Here is a 16520-nt window from a genome sequence, read left to right as displayed (position 1 = left end):
TCCACCCACACCCCAGCCACCACCAGCACCTTCCTCAGCACCCTCACCAGCACAGGAATCCCAGCTCCCTTTTCCCTGCTTTCCGGGCAACCATTCAAACCATTGCGAAGTGCCACCAGCTGACTTACTAGAGTTTTACACTTTCTTTGCAGAGGTGTTAATGACTCTAAAAAAGCACCAGGCTTAGATAAGCAGCTTTAATATCATTTAAATGCATACCATTAGGAGAAACTGAGAGAGCTTGCAAGGGCCAGACTCTCGGAGGGCGGCACATCCATTGAAGCTGCTGCTCGTGTGAGAGGAGTGTAAATTACTCAGCACGGAGTAAGCAAGATCAAAGCCACTCCAAAAGGATGCAACCCACTGACAGTGATATAAACTCAGCCCAAGCTTTCCTGAATATTTCACAAGCAGGCTGATGAGTTTAAAAGGCCAAAAGGAGCATTTTGATGACACTGCACAAAGTAAGGAAGGGAAAGAAATCTGAGGACATGTGCTTCTTTCTAGACACGATACACGACCAAGAACTCAGCTCCAACTTGACCCATGGAGAGATTCCTACTTTCCATTTACATCTCACTGGTCTGGGCAAGCAGCTGTAATTCCCAGGCTCAAGTCCCTTTTTTATAGTTCCTAGAATAATTTCAATCCTACAAAATAAACGTCAGAGCTGATAAGAAAAGCCTTATCGGATGAAGTAACTTACAGCTTCGCACATGGGAAAGACAAAGAGCTAATAGCTACAGAGACAGATAAGGGTGCTCATAACCAGAAATCAAATCCATGTAAGAGTTTCAGCAATACCACACTGTCTCAGAAAGTACAATAAATAGCACAACAAACTCTGCCAGACCACCCTAAATCCTCAGAGAGCTGTCTGTGGCACCCAGGAGACACAACTGCCTCATCTCACCTACATGCCCATCACCATCTCTCCTGGTCAGAGGGGAGGGCAGCTGCTGCAGCTTCATCATAAGCAGAGCTACCTCACAGCTCCAGGCTACAGCCAGGAAGACAAATTACCGCAAGACCAAGATGCCCTTGTAATCCTTTTCCTTTCTGAAGACCTGATGTATTGGAAAGGAATATTTGATCACGCTGGGAGATCAGTTCAGCCAGTGTTTCCCCAGACTGCAAGTGCTCTGAAGCCAGGACAGAGTTTTTGGCTGGGGTGACACCAAGTACTGTGCTACTACAATTCACACTGTAAGAAAATTCAGAGCTCTGCAACTGGATCCATCAAGAACATCAACACTCAGACATAAAGTTAACCCTGTTAACTTTGGCATCTATCCCAGGGGCCAAACAAACTTCAGCACTGTGATCCAGACTGTTCAGAAATACTGAAACTCACAGCAGGCTGCTGGCAGCACCATCGTACCTTGAGTTTCCCACATCACTGGCTTCTTAAACAGAGATGCAGGATGCGATCCTCACCACTGAGCCCTTCCAAGAACTCTAACCTGTCGGGTATTATCTCTCCATCTGATTTCCCTCCTGAAAAATCGACACCTGCAAGTTATTTCCCTTCCCTCAATGTCCCAAACCTCTCTGTGCTGGCAAGTACACAAGAAAAGCATTTATTCAAAGGAATTTGCACATCAAGTCTTGCAGGCACCAAAATCACACATTATCTAATCTTAGGAGAACATAGCTTAATGACTACAACAAGGGATGAGAGGCCAGAGGGTTTGACTTCTACTCCCAACTCCGCCAGTGCTGCATTGCCTGTAAGTAAACCTAGAGAAGATGCTTGACCTCTCCTCGCCTTGATTTCTCTTGCTACAAGACTATCCTAGCATTCCTTTACTCACAGGGGAACTTATCTATAAACTCCTCATTAGCATCTGAAAAGAGTTATTCATCTCTGGATGTGTATGTAAAGCAAAGTAGGAAAGAGTGGAGAAGCAGCACTGGCCACAGAGCCTGGAGACACAACCTCTTCAGTGGACTCACAAACTGAACCCAATCACACTCTACATCTGTGCTTAGGGAGAAGTGTTCATTCTTTCCCTCTACAGCGAAGAAAAACCCAACAGTTTCATCTTGAGAAATGTCAGAGATTAAATTCTGGGTATTAATAAATCAAGGATATTATGCAAGATTCTTCTTCTATCCAGAGACCCCACCACCCCTAGCAAGTCACCTGCAGCATTACCTCATAGGTAACACCACCACAAAACAGAACAACCTTCTCTTTCCCACCCTTGCTCTGGATGCCACTGAGCAGCAGAACTGGACCGATCAGAAGAGCTAGAGCCTACTCTTACTGTCCTACAAAAGCTGGAGATGAGGAAAACCAGAGCCAGCACAGATGTTCCCACTGATAAGAACATAAGTGCACCCCAGGCACTTCTGGTGGGGTGCAGGAAGGGCTTCTTCTAGTCTTAAATAGAAACTTCCAGTTGGAAAACAACTGAATATCAACAAGCAAGGTAATATTTCAGGTGTTTCGTGAAGGAAGGGAAGTCACCCCATCCTGACCTCTTCCCACCTTTCCCAGTTGCCTCAGCTAACAGATGACATCAACCTCACCAGTGCCAGCAACAGCCGCTGCACCAGCTGGGACTGCTCCAGTACAGCAAGACTTTTGCTCCTAGATGGGTCCACAAACCTCCTGCTTCCTCCTGAGTGGCAAGATAGAGTGCAGTGAAGGACAGAAGGTGGTATGTCCACTCTGGTCTAGCTACATGGAATAGAAAGGTCTCAGGGGAACAGCTGGCCCAAGAACTTGAAAGAAAAAAAAAAAAACCTCAGCTCTTTTTAAATGAGAATGGAAAATTGTCCTATTGTTCTGTAATTAACGGAAAGCAGAAATTATTTTATGGACTTATTAAGAAACAGAGGGTGAGCATTAGAAAGCACATTTCAGTATTTCATGATCACAAGGTGAGCTGCTTGCATAATACTGACAAAGAACATAAATGCTGATATCACAAGGCAGTTATGAAACTTGAGTTTTAAATGCTGAATAACAATAATACAGTTATTAAGTCTCATAAGTGACTTTCTTCCTTCCCTGCCTCCTCTCCCCAACTTCAAAGTAGATGCTGCAATCTCCAGCTAAGGCATGGCTCTCTCTGGCAAGGTGCACACACAAAGGATCCCCCTGGCTCCCACCACCCTGCAGCACCAGGGATCCCTCCCACCCCACAGCCCCCCCACCAGTCACATCACTTCTTCAGACCTGCCCCAGGGGAGGCTTCAAGATCACACCAAGGGAGAGGCTGTGAACCTGCGAGGAGCATGAGAACAAGAAAATAAACCTGAATAACTATACTTTGCAACTTAACTGCTAAACCCTCAACAAGCTTCTCAGCCTCCCTCCTCCATGGTTTCTGACACAAGCATGTGCTCTCGTGAACTGCTCCAGTGTGACCAGGACACACAGTCTTCCCTACAAGACACACAATATAGAGCAGCAAAATGTCATGAAAATCAAGGGCAAACTAACACAGAGGACAGTCCCTCCCCCTACCACCACTTCTATTTTTAGGCAGCCAGATTAGCTTGGAGCAGTTTTAGTCGTTTCTGATAATGAGCAGGGCTCTTGCATCTTCTCTGGAGGACATTTCCTCTGTGCAGGCATTTGCTTTACACCAGCAGCACAGAAGAGGTCACATCAACTGGTGAAAGCAAAACCACAACTTATTGTGAAAGGTTCTTGAGAAAGCAACTCCAGCTTTGAACTTATGCCTCATCTCCCTTGCCAACCACACTGCTTCATTTTATGGGGCCTATGGTCTGTTCACCTATAAGGCATCCCTCCCTTTGAATCACATGATAAAGCCTTTGCCTATTCAGAAGGTTAATGCAAGGTATCTTCAATGCCACCACTCACACGTTCAATGTCCTTTGGTAGCCTTAGATTGCCTTGACAGCAACATCTGGGTGCAAAGCTTTCCTTCTTCAGGTCCACCCCTTTTCATCTCCTCAAGCCTCAACCTTCCCCCACAACCCATCACCACCACCTTCCTAACTCCCTGACCTCTGCACTGGTGCTGCACAAAGCAGCAGGATCTGGCAGTCTGGTCTGGAATGCAAACAGACAGGGTCCAGAGGACAAGATACACCTTGAAGCAGGTGGCAGAGGTGAGGAACAGTGGAGGTGGACAACTTCTCATCTGGAAAATGGAAGCAAGGCAGAAGCAACCCAGGGATCTCCAGCTGTTGTGGTGCATCACTTGGAGAAGAAAGAAGGCAAGGCCTCACATATTTATGGCCATTTTTTCTTCTGAATTTTCAATAAACTACTTGGAGTCTTCTATTTGCCCTTTGGATTATGATCTTTTAGGAAGGTCTTCTTTCCATGCTTCTCCGCAATTATGACATCTAGGAAAAAAAATATTCCCCTCTCAAGTTAACTTCTGGCGTCAGGACTTCACAGAATTTCATGACTGCGTGCAAAATCATCACGCTTTTAACAAGTCAGAAGCCCTTTCCCAGGAGCAAGGTGGCCCTCTGGCATACCTTCCTCTTCCCCCTCTGCTATGTTAAAGGACAGAGAAGAGCATGTCTGGGGCACCAAGCCCCAGGCTGAGCCCAGGACCTAGTTCACGTATCGCTGCTTGGTGAACTCCTGCTCCTGGTCACAAGCACTTTCAGACGAGGCTCTTGCCTTCTTCCGTGGATTGCAAAACCTCATTTAATGAGGAAAAACACTAGGTTCAATATGAGGAAGCATTTAAGACGGCTAGTAGATCATTAACAAGTGAGTGTTCATGTCAATTGCTACAGGAGCACCACAGGTTCCTTAAAGCCATAAAAACCTCATCCTGCACCCACTTGGCAGACGTCAGAGGCAAGGAGTTCATGGCGAGATTGTGCCTGGCAAAGCCCTCGCAGAAAGGGACAACACAGCCACAGACTGCTCTTGTACCTCCTCTCCCCCAGCCCCCAGGATCCTCACTGCAGATCTCCAGCCCAGGGCTCCACATCAATTGCACCTCAAGGACCTTCCCATGGAGGTCTTCTTCCTACCTTCCTGCTCTCCCACCAGCCAGGCTGCCCCCAAGACCTCCCTCCCATTGCTAAGCACTTGCTGGGACAGCCTTTGCAAAGGTGACCACAGCTTTCCATGCTCACTGTATGACTTGCACCTACACACCTCCCTACCACCAGCCAGCACTTGTCCTCCAGCCAGCTGAGCTGTCTGGCAGGCAGGAGAGCTTTCAGGGTCCCCACCCCCAGGCAACGTCATGTCAACGCAGAAGGCTGGGGAGGAGAGGTACAAAGTGTGTCGTGTGGCTCTTTTAAACCAAAGGCCAAAGAAGAAGGAGCATTTCTTCTCAGGGCCTTTGCCTTTTCAAGCTTGAGTCCCCCAGAGCCAAGTAAAGGTGCTTCAGTGCTCTTAAGTATCAGCTATTTTTGGGCAACAATGTCCTGAACACCCTTCTTCATCCTGGTTTTTGTAGCACACAATGAAGAAGCTACTGGGATTTGGCACTTTCTCCTTAACAGGCCATCATTAACAAGTGACTCATATTATATTGCAGCATGAGTCATCTTGGCAGAGGTCACCATCATAAGTGACAACCAGTCCTCAATTATTTCCTTCAAGTTGAATTAAAGGTATATTGTTATGCTAATTTTACATCTGTTCCCTCCTATCTTTCCATGCACTGTCTCCAGAGCAACCTGGGGCTTCACTTCAGAACCCAAACTGCCTCTGGAAGAGCTTTTCCACCATGGTGTAGTTACAGGTTGTCACAAAACCTGGGCAAACCAATGAGAAGTCTTCTGGATGGGTTTTCAGCTATGGCATCTGATACCTAACGCAGCTTTCCATCCTTCCTCCCAGTGCTGCTCCCCAGGGACAAGTAGCTGCTGGCCCACTCACCTTCCTGCTCTGTTCGTACTTTACCATGACAATTTTCCAAGGATCTGGGGTTTGCCCAGTGCTCAAATGCAACCACCTTCAGGCTGTCACACCACATGATTGCCTCCAAGAGCAGGGACAAAGCCCAACGAACAAAATCACTTTGAACTATGCCCAGCTACACATCAATACTGAAGAAACTATCACAAGCCATCAGTAGTGCAGGCAGAAAAGGAGGCATTTTCAGCCATTTTCCATTTTCTAGCCAACCAGCCCCACATTTCAACAGGACCCCTGACTGTCTCCTCCATTCCTGCTCCCTTCACTCACCCCATGCAATGTACCATCACAGCTCCCCAAACAGCCAAACAAGAGAAGACAGCATCCCTGCCAGGGCAAGGCACCAGCACTGCAGGGTGCTTCGCTCAGGGAAAGCAGTTTCACCGATTAGAAAACATGGCCATTACCGGCCCAGCGACCAGTGGAACACTCCGTGTTTATATTTTTAGAAATCAAACACAGTCACACCAGCTGCAAGGTTCACTTTGGAGAGCATCTGTAAACCACTCTCACTACTGGAATCCCATTTAGCTATTACAGGCTCTTCAGCCACACTAACACACCAATCCCCACAGAATAGCAATAGGAAGAGCAGAGTCATCACACTATTTACTGAAGCTAATCAATACGTAAAGGCTGAAGATTTATTGCAGTCAAGACAGCCTGTCTGCATAGCCAGAAAACACATTTAAAGCCCTTTTAATTTTGTTGCCTTGGATTCTGATTTTGTTCCAAGAACGCAGTTTTCCTTCCACGCTCATCTTTTTCTTTCCTTCCAAAATGGTGGCATCTGCAGACACAAGAGAAGCCCCCCAACAAACACCTATCGTGAGTATGCAGTGGGAGAATAAAACACAAAATACACAAGTTTAAGGGCAGTTCCCCCTGCTTTCCAGACAGATTTCACATGTGAGAACAGGTCTATGGCTAATTCAACATCTCCCATATAAGCAAGCAGCTTGGGAAATTCTGACCTGTGTTTTGAAGATCTGTGTGCCAGGTACAGGGACACTAGCCCACTACACTGTCCTACTCCACTCAAGAAGGAACAGCTAGATTTACGCTTATCTATATAAATAAGAAAAATAAATACTATATATATTAAAAATACACAAAATATATACTACATATATTAAAAATAGATAAAATATATACTATATATATTAAAAATAGAGAAAGCACACAGCATTCCTGACTTGCTGTGTTTTTGGGGTGACCACCTGCAAAGCTGAGATACCACCTGGGTATCATCACTGGTGAGGCACAACTGCATAGATCCTATGAACTGCACCATCGAAGCTCATTCTCTGGTTTCATCTTAGTTCATGTTTTGGGGAACAGAAGCACAGTCAGCAATAACCAGCAGGCTCAGTGCTCCTGAAGAACCAGCATCAGAAGGACCAGCAGCTACTCGGTAAATGCAGTTGTTTTGGTCACTGTACCAGCTATATCACCCACAATGTAATATATAACATGTAAGAAAGATGGCAATGAGGTAGGGAGGAGATCTGTACCTTTGCCGGTTTATCTCAAAATCACATCAGGCTTTTATGCTTATGAACGAAACAGAAAGGAAGACGCAAATATATTCTGATTTACAGAAAGATTTCTATTGTTGCCTGGACATCAAACAGCAACCAATTAGTCCTGCAAAGATCTGACCCGCAAATTATGAAAATAAATGCCTTTGAAGCTTTGATCTCTCGTATTTCTGTAGCATGCTACAGCGGTTATTAGACACATTTTATTAGATTCAAGCTGTGCGATCTCTTCCTCAGCAAAAGCTCTATCGCCTCCAATGCATCCTAAAGTCTCCGTCCAGCAGATTAAGGGCACGGTCCCAAGCAGTCCCTTGTGTCATGCACTGAACACATGCCTCAGCTGGCAGCAGGCTTCTTCCTGCTGAGCGCCAAAATTAGGAGCAAAGGGAATTTTTAAAAGGAAGGTGGGTGAAGTGCCAGCCACCTAAATGAAATTTTTGAATCTTTGTTAGTTTATAAAGGAATATACACCCTAGGCAATATCCCTGGCTTCTAAAAAGTGTTGCTTTCAGAACAATTTATTTCATTTTGCACTCTGCAATGCCATTACTGGAGGAAGCGAGCAAAAATAACTGTAACAAAACGTTTCATGCACCTTGAAGCTGAAAACCACACGTGCACTCACGTGAACAGAAACACGTCTACCCACCCTCGCTGCAGCCACAGCGCTTAAAACCAAAAGGATGTTACAGTCGCATTGCTAAGGCTTCAGTCAGAAGAGCAACTCACAGCCCGCTGCACAAACCCAGCAGCTACTGCACTCTCCAGAGGCCACGGCTGTTTGCAGCCTGAGCGGGTACGTGGGAAGGGTGGGACCGTGTCAACCGTTCCGGTCTCACTTACTGGCAACAGGGTGGTGTTTGCATGAAGCCATTAATATCTAATAAGGTTTCTGCAGGAGAATTGGTTGTCTGCAGCAGAGCAAAGTGCGAGCCTCCTGCTGCGCTCGGGGTAACTCAGCAGCTGAGCACAGGGCAGCAAGCACTGTTTGCTCATCCAGTACAGAAGGAGGAAACGTTGCTCCTCAGCTACACAAGATGCATCTGGATACTCCAAGTGCTGCCCGCCTGATTACAATCATCCATCATTTACTACCAACACACAACCTTGAACTTCTGGCAAGCACTGCAGAACATGAACATGGAAAAGCAACATGCTCGATCAAAGGGGAAGAAGCTTTCCTGATTTGCCATTACAAAATCAAATCAGGCGTGTAGAGAGATATAACTGAGTTCCGACTAAACTTCTTATCAGTGTTTTTCCAACCTTGGTGACTTTTCCTCTCCTTTCACTAATGAGCCACTGCAGGAGCACCGCAGGGCTGGGCCCCACGTCCCTCCGCAGGAAGGGGATGCTCGGCCCCTCACAGGTCTCATCTTGAAACCACCGTGGAGCGGGAACACAGAGAGAGGGGGAGTCACTGTTTCCCAAGGACCATATTCCTTAGACAATCCCCCTTCAGAAATCATAAATGACTTATGCAGAAAACATCAAATCTCACTTACATAGATTGTTTTCCTGAGCCCAGAAGAGACAGCCCATTGGTTTCAATGTGCAGTCACAGTTCAAAGTGACAAAAGGGGACAGGAGGAGGGGACAGTGGAGGAAGGAAATCAAAACTACTGGCTTTACAAGTGGGAAATACAATCCTGCATTTAAGGGAGCTATCGATGACTTAGGCTAGTGGTTTTTGACCCACAGCCTGCTCTAATGGCTACGTGAAAGTTAACAAAGAAGATTCCTGAGCATCAGCAAATGCAAACTTCATGTGATGAAGGCTCTACACTTCCAATGGGTGCACAGGGCACCTGCAGAGCAGCTGGGACCGAAACCACCGCTGGTGGGAAGGAAGAGCCAGGCAAAACCCCAGGAAAAGGGCTGGTCCTCCATGCCAGTCACCCTTGTGCCTGTTGGTAGCCTTTTACCAGAGGAGGTATGGGAAATCTAACAGGATTCTTCCCATTTATATTTGAGGCCTGAAGAAATGAGACGGGGATCAATACTCCGTCCTTGATCTGCAGGTCAGAGGCAGAGAACTCCCGCTGATGTCTATAATTACCCTTGCAAAGCAACTGGGTGTGCATTAGAAGGAGTGAGGCAAGGGTTTGCAGAGAGCACTTTGGAGCCTGAGCCCAGGAGGTGATCACAGCTTTTGTATGACCTGACCCCACATGAATGATGACTTCTGAGGACATCTCTTCCTTAGCCGGGTGATTCGTTACTGGAGATTTACCAACAAATGAAGTTATTTCTCCTTTCATACCATACAAACTGTATCACTACACCTACTAGAGCCTGGCAGATAAAAACTGCCTTCATGTAGCAAGAACAAAAGTTTCCTAACTCCTCCTTCTTGCATGGATTAAAAATCTGACACTTCATTTTAAATAGGCACACAAATCAAATACTCTTTGTTGCTTCAAACCTTGATTCAACAAAATGCTTGTGCTCAAACTTCAACCTGTTCAAGCACATGTTTTGCTATAAATTCACTCCAAATTATTCATTTTTATGGCTGACCAGCACAGGAACACTAGTGAAAACAGAAAGACTCTCCATGTCTTTAAGAACACCATACACTTTCATGTTGTGGAAGATATCCAAAGATGAGTAAGAGTATCCACAGCACCAATGCTGAAGGACACGTGGAGAACTGCAGAACAGAAGCATCGGGGTTGTACAACTCAAAAATGTGGAAAAAATACACAAAACCAAACATAACCAAACAAAACACCAACACCAAAACCACCCATGCAGAAGGACTACACAAAAGACAGCCTTCTTTTTGTTCTAACTTCTCACAAGCACACGCACAAGAATACGTATGCATGTGTAGAGGATAAACATTTGCACCAGTATCAGCACTCCCGGCCTACAGAATGGAAGCAAGACGCAGAAAAAAAGGCTCAGAGCTGGACACTGTTATCCATTTGGGATGACTCAGAGACCAGTATTGTGCTGCCCAGGTTTTATGGTTCATAAAAACAAATACGAAGTACGTGGACCCAGTCGTGGTTCATACCTTACACATGAATTGAATCACACTGGAAGAGCACAGATTACATCCTTGATGGAAGACCCCCAAAAATGGCCATCCTCAGGAACTGTGGCTATATATACATATTTGTTGAAGATACATACCAAATTTTGCATGGTAGCATATCATGCAAAACATAGCACAAATAAATAGGCTTTTCATGTCTTTTTTTAATCTCCAGAAGTCATCTCTAGTCAAATTTGTTCCTCTTTCTATTTAAGAAGAAGGTGACCTTTGCAAAAGCTGTCCAAATTCTGTCAAGCTACAGAGTTTTTTAAAAGGTGCTAGAAGAAGAAACCTAATGTAATGCTGCCAGGATAATGCTCCTGAGTGGTGGCTTGCAGTGCTTATCTCCCATTAGAACTTCTCCTAAATCTTTAATGACGCTGAAATATGCCATAAACTGATGAAGTTCTGGAAACAGGACAATGCCAATGTTTGTTTCGCTTTTGTGCTTGTTTCATTTTTTGGTTGGTTGGGTTTTTTTTCTTTTTTTTTAATATGAGGGCTTTTATACTCATTGACAAGGATCAACTAATGCAAACAAATGGCCACTGAAACTTCACTTCTATACAACGCAAAGCTAAAGAAAGAGTAGTGACATTTTTGGGTTTCATCCAATTCTTCCCAGCAACAGCTCATACCTACCAGCTCCTTAATTCTTCGCTGTCTCCCCTCCAAGCCTGAGCATTAAAGGCCAGGCATTTCCAAAACAACTAACGATTTTAGGATCCAGTTTCCAGAGAATGCACCGTCAGCATTTTGCTAAAGTAAATAACAAAAGCTTAGGTTTTGTTAATGAGTTCAAAACAAAAGCAACATCCAGGTACATAAAGAAAACAATCGTTCCCTACCCAAAACGTCTCTTTTTAAATTGCCAAGCTTGCAGGAAACCCTTGGCCAAGCCGTACATCCCAGGTGAGCTTTGTAAGCCCCTTGCCAAGCAGACAGGGAGCAGCTGGGAGGTTTACTTGCCTCAAGCTGGTCCCATCCCAGGGGCTTATCAACTCCCTGAGAAAGGTTTTCTTCCCAGAGAGCTTTTATCACCTCCCACACACCTTGCAAAAGACCCCAAAGGCATCCAGCTGTGGCAGCTCCTGCAGATCCCCCACTGCCACCCCTGGTACATCAGCCAGAGGCCCAGCCCTGCAGACGGATGCAGCAGAGGAAAAGCTATTGACCTGAATATTTTAGAAGGATCAAGGCCACTGCTTTCAGCAAAAGATGACAGGCTCTTGCATTCACTGAGACAAAAATAAAAAAAAAAAAGTGGAAAAAAAACCCCAAAAGCCAGCCTCATCTTTCTACTTGCTCTTCTATTGGGATCAGCTGTGCATTTACCACCAGAGAGCATGGCCCACCGCATCGCCCCCCAAGTCCATTCTCATTTTATTGCAAAAATCTGCTTCTCAAACACACCTGTCAACAGCCTGTGTGAATCCCCATGTTAATCATTATTCTGCTAATAGCACTGCCAGGTCATTCGGCTATTAAACATACTGAGTGGACTAGCAAAAATCTCTCCCAGTCTGTAGAAAAAGAACATTATAATGTAGTTTATCTTATCCCCTTGTCAGTATAATATGCAGCGCTACCTGTTCAATGGCCTCATCATTTTAAATTACAGTTTCCTGCAACATTAACAATACTCATTACTAGCACTACCACTGGAAGATCTTTATTTTAAGAATCCTTCTGATGTCAAAGGCTTCACCCTGCCCTTTCCTTGCACACTCAGCCCTCTGCACTGACACGGGGACACTTGGGTACCATGGCAATGAGCATGGTACACAATGATGGATAGAAACATGTTGCAAAGGAGGCAGGAGCCAGCCCCAAGCGCGCTTACTCAATACACCAGGCCATGAATTTTTATCAGAATTCAGTGCTTTGTTCCTGGCCCAGCCACCAGTGCATCAAGCAGATGCATTGCTGCAGTGGAGGTTGACTGCATGGCCAAAATAGACTCTAAGATGGCAAAACCAGAAGCTCCTGCTACCTCCTATGTCACCTTTCAGGCCAGCAATACAAATCCTACCCTGTAAGCTAGTGGGCAGAGGCAAGCTGAAACGAAGGGTTCTGCTTGTGCCAAGACATGCTCAGCCCTCAACAGCACGTTCTCATCCTGCAAATCCACCATCCTCCCTTGTGACAGGAGGGAAGCCAAAGCGAAGAACAGGGCAAGCCAGCAGTCAAAGGTCCACTTTTTCTACATGCATTTGCTTGTTGTTCATAAAACCCAGCCTCCTAGAACATCTTGGTGATTCAAACTTGGAGATAAGCGGCCCGAGTGTTTCCTTTCCCCACGGCTGGGAACAAATCATCCTCTCTGCCAGATTGAGTCACTACCTGCTCCCAGCGTTTCACACAGCCATCCCTCACGCCTTCAAACACACAGGCACAGACCGTCTCCTCCATTCAGGCTTGTCTACAAACCACAGCAATGTGACACTTCTTTTCTAATACATGAAATTTTGCAAGGCTTGGGGAATTACTCCTTCCTGCCATGTTTTGTGCTCAGGCAGCAAATTTACTATTGATTTCTGATTCAGACCCTGTGGAATGATTCACACTTCTTACCCTATCTGCTGAATTTATGACCTTTAACAATTATTCTAAGTGCTAAAAGAGCTTAGTTTAGAAGATCTATTGCTTGGCAAATTAAACTCCTATTCTTGTCTCACTTATAAACCAACATATCTCCCATCATTTACAGGAAAGTGCCATAGCAGGTCACTCCCCTTGATAAGGGGCAGAAGCCCCAGCAGGCAGCCACACTACGGTCCCCAGGGTCCTGCCGGGCTGACCACCACTGGGCAAGGGGCCATGGCTGGGTAGGGGACACAGATCTGCACTCCCACCCCAGCATTCGCTGGGGTTTCAGGTCTCCCTGTCTGCAGTTGCCAGCACTGCTTTGCTCACAGACCAGGCACTGCCGGTGGGTCTCAGGGGGAGGGAGGGAATATACATTTCCTTCTAAAGCGAAACAAAACCCTGACTGTAGCTGGTGTGCGTTGCTATTAAAAAAGCCACAAACACAGTTAAAAAAAAAAATAAAACTAAGCACGTGTGGATACAGTTTTAAAAAGAAAATACTGCCCTAGTTCAAGCAAACTTCCTAATGGAGATATTAAAAAAATTTTATTTTTTCAGGGGGTGGGGGAGAAGGAGGGGGCCCCCTCCCCCTCCCAGATGATATTCCTTTCCTGGATTAACTCCACCAGCTTCAGCAACCTCTCTCCCAAGGCAGCACCTTCCACCTAAGAGGGGAAACAAGAGCTCTAGGTCTGTTTTTAAGCTGGATGGCTCCCCAGCTCCAATCTCGTTTACACTGTGTATTGCTGAGCAATCATTTACACTACTAATCAACCAGAAACTCACCAGGAAGAAAGTAGGGCAAGTGAATAAAGATGAGACTATGAGACTTTTTTTTCCTCTTGTACTGAAGCAAATAATATTTCTAAAAATACACTTGTGCAAGTCTTCAGCAGATTCTGCTTAATTTTATTTTTTAATCTATGCCAGCAGGCTGAGAGCAGCAGCCTCGCTGTTGCCTCCCAAACAAACACTGCTTCTCTAAATGACTCCCCATGCTATATACCACCCAGCTGTTCTTAACGACCAAAAGGATGAAGAACAAAGGAGAAAAAGGAAGAAAGTCAAAAGAGAAATAGACCGGGGGGGGGACATAAGGCCACAGCCCACGCAGAGGCTGACACGTTTGACGAGCCCGACATTTCAAGGGTACATGATGAGCTTCCTTTTCAAGGCGGGGGGAACGAGAAGGAGACAGAGGGAAAGGGCACTGCAGGAGATGGATGGAAAGGCTGAGGGCTCCGTGCCGGTGTGAGGAGCAGCCCCGCTCCCGCACCCCGGGGATGTCCGGACCCGTGTGTCCGCGGTGTGCGGGCGCGCTGCGGGAGCGGAGCGCAGGCACCGACCAGCCCCGCCGCAACCGGGGGGCTACGCGCTGCCCCCCCACGGAACACCGGCTGGCGGGGACCGTCCCCCGCAGCCCCACCGGTGCTTCCCGGCCGCGGCCGATGGCCCCCGCGGGAGGGGCCGTACGCACCCGCACACACACGCTGTGTGCACACACACACACACCTGCGCACACACGTCCGTACATGTGTGCGCGTATAGCGCTATGCACGCAGGCACACATGTGTATATACACATACACACATGCGTACACGCGGCTGTATGCATGCACACGTTTGTATCTCGATACTTCGATACGTGCAGCCGCACATATACACACACGTGTGCACACACACAGCCCACATGCCTGCCCCCCCTCCCCAACACCGGGGGATAGATGGATGGGGGGGGCCCTCCCGCATCCTCCCCCGGGCCTCACCCGCAGCGCCGAGAGGTCGATCTCGTCCAGGCTCCGCGCCGGGGAGTCGCTCGCCATGTTTCCGCCACCGCCGAGCGGGCAGCGGCGGCTGCCGCGGCGCTGGCGCTATTTAACGCTTCTCCTCATGCGGGGCACCGGCAAGGAGAAGCCGCCGCCGCCCCTGCCCCTCTCCGCCTGCAGCGCGGCTAGGGGCGGCCGCGGGCAGCCGGCAGGCAGGGCACGCCGCGGGCTGCGCCGGGATGGCGGCGGCGGCGCATCGCATCGCCCGGCCGGCCCGGCCCTGCGCGCCGGAGCTGTCTGTCACAGCGCGGGGAGGGGGCGGTGGCGCGGGGCGGGGGCGGTGCCGGGCAGGGGGCGGGCAGAGCCCCGGGGCAGCGCTGCCCGCCCTCCCTGGGTATGGGTCCCCTGTCCCCTCCCTGCCACCTCCCAGGGGATCGATCCCCTCTTCTCTCCCCACCGCCCTCCCTGCGGATCGGTCCCCTGTCCCCGCCCTGCCACCTCACTAGGGATTGGTCCCCTGTCCCCTCCCTGCCACCTCCCAGGGGGTCGATCCCCTGCTCTCTCCCCACCGCCTTCCCTGGGGATCAGTCCCGTGTCCCTGCCCTGTCGTCTCCCACAGTGGCAATCCACGATGGTCCCCAGACAAACTGGGTGGGAGAAAAGGCAGTAGTGACAAGGCCTGGGGCTGGGGAAGACCTTGAGCAGCATGCTGCTTGCTGGTGGCATGGGGACCCTCCAGAGGGATGTGGTGAGTCAGACTCAGGTGTTGTGCACCGAGGATAACACATGCGAGAACCACGCTGCATGTCCTGCAGGCTTCCAGCCATGGTGCTCTCCATTGCAAAGTCCCCCCCACAGGATTATTTAGCACATAGCCCCCCATGACAAATAGTGGGTAGAGAAATCCAGGCTACCTGGATTCCCACTCCCGCACCAGAGCAGTTGTGTCTGTCAAGTCTGGTGGGAAAAGTCACCCAATTTCAGGTGCTGAACCCAAATTCTGGAAACGTCAGGAAGCGCTAGGGACTGGTCTTGCTTGGTGCCAAAGGAGTGGCTGGCTGTCTGCTTCACGTACTTCAGGATGCCCAAGTTGAGAAATGGCCTTTCTCCACCTGGATCCAGATGTCAGATCTGGGTTTGTCACCTGTTCCCCCTACACTCAGAAGCCATTCTGGCCCTATTGACACCCAGGCTGTTCCTGAATAAGAACAAGAGATTTATGCTGTCTTTGGAATTGCCCAAAGCCCCTCCAAAACCAGCAATAGCTAGGTAGAGTCAGCTTTTACTGTTTTCCTTATTTCTCTTTTTCGGATGTGGTTTCTGCCAAACCAGGTGCCATGTATAAATATATATGTATAAAAAAATCTGTTGCCTTTGAGAGAACCGTATGGAAGCTGTACTTACAACATCAACTTGTGTCAGGAGCTTACAATATGCAGATCTGGGAAGCGGAAACCCTACACATGAGTCAATTGGCAGGCGGATGGGATTTTCTTATGCTTTCTGGTTGGAGATGTGCTTCAAAAAAAAAAAAGGCATATTTCATCACAAACAATCATGCGGTCATGTGGAGGCTGTGTGCTGCAGCTGGTGCTGGAGGTGCAGCCTTGCTGGGCTGGGCTGAAACCTCCCCAGGAACAGCAGGATCCACCAAGGCAGTTGCAGAAGTCGGGGCTCACTGGATAGCCCACAGCAGAGAGACTG

General features: G+C 47.9%; 1 protein-coding gene across 10 annotated transcripts in view; it reads right to left on the bottom strand.

The window, feature by feature from the left end:
• The window catches only part of TNIK (TRAF2 and NCK interacting kinase), a 159461-nt gene extending 144313 nt beyond the window's left edge, over positions 1–15148 (bottom strand). For 3 of the 10 annotated variants that reach the window (XM_065073861.1, XM_065073856.1, XM_065073865.1), the window contains exon 1: positions 14817–15148. In XM_065073861.1, the coding sequence (XP_064929933.1) occupies positions 14817–14873 (57 nt within the window). In that variant the 5' untranslated portion in view covers positions 14874–15148. The remainder of the gene's footprint in view (positions 1–14816) is intronic. The other 7 variants (XM_065073853.1, XM_065073858.1, XM_065073863.1 and 4 more) reach the window with 5 other exon arrangements.
• Between the last annotated feature and the right edge of the window lie 1372 nt (positions 15149–16520).

The sequence above is a fragment of the Columba livia genome, chromosome 9 (genome assembly GCF_036013475.1).
Source record: "Columba livia isolate bColLiv1 breed racing homer chromosome 9, bColLiv1.pat.W.v2, whole genome shotgun sequence".
NCBI lineage: Eukaryota > Metazoa > Chordata > Aves > Columbiformes > Columbidae > Columba > Columba livia.
This window is presented reverse-complemented; position numbering and strand designations above follow the sequence as displayed.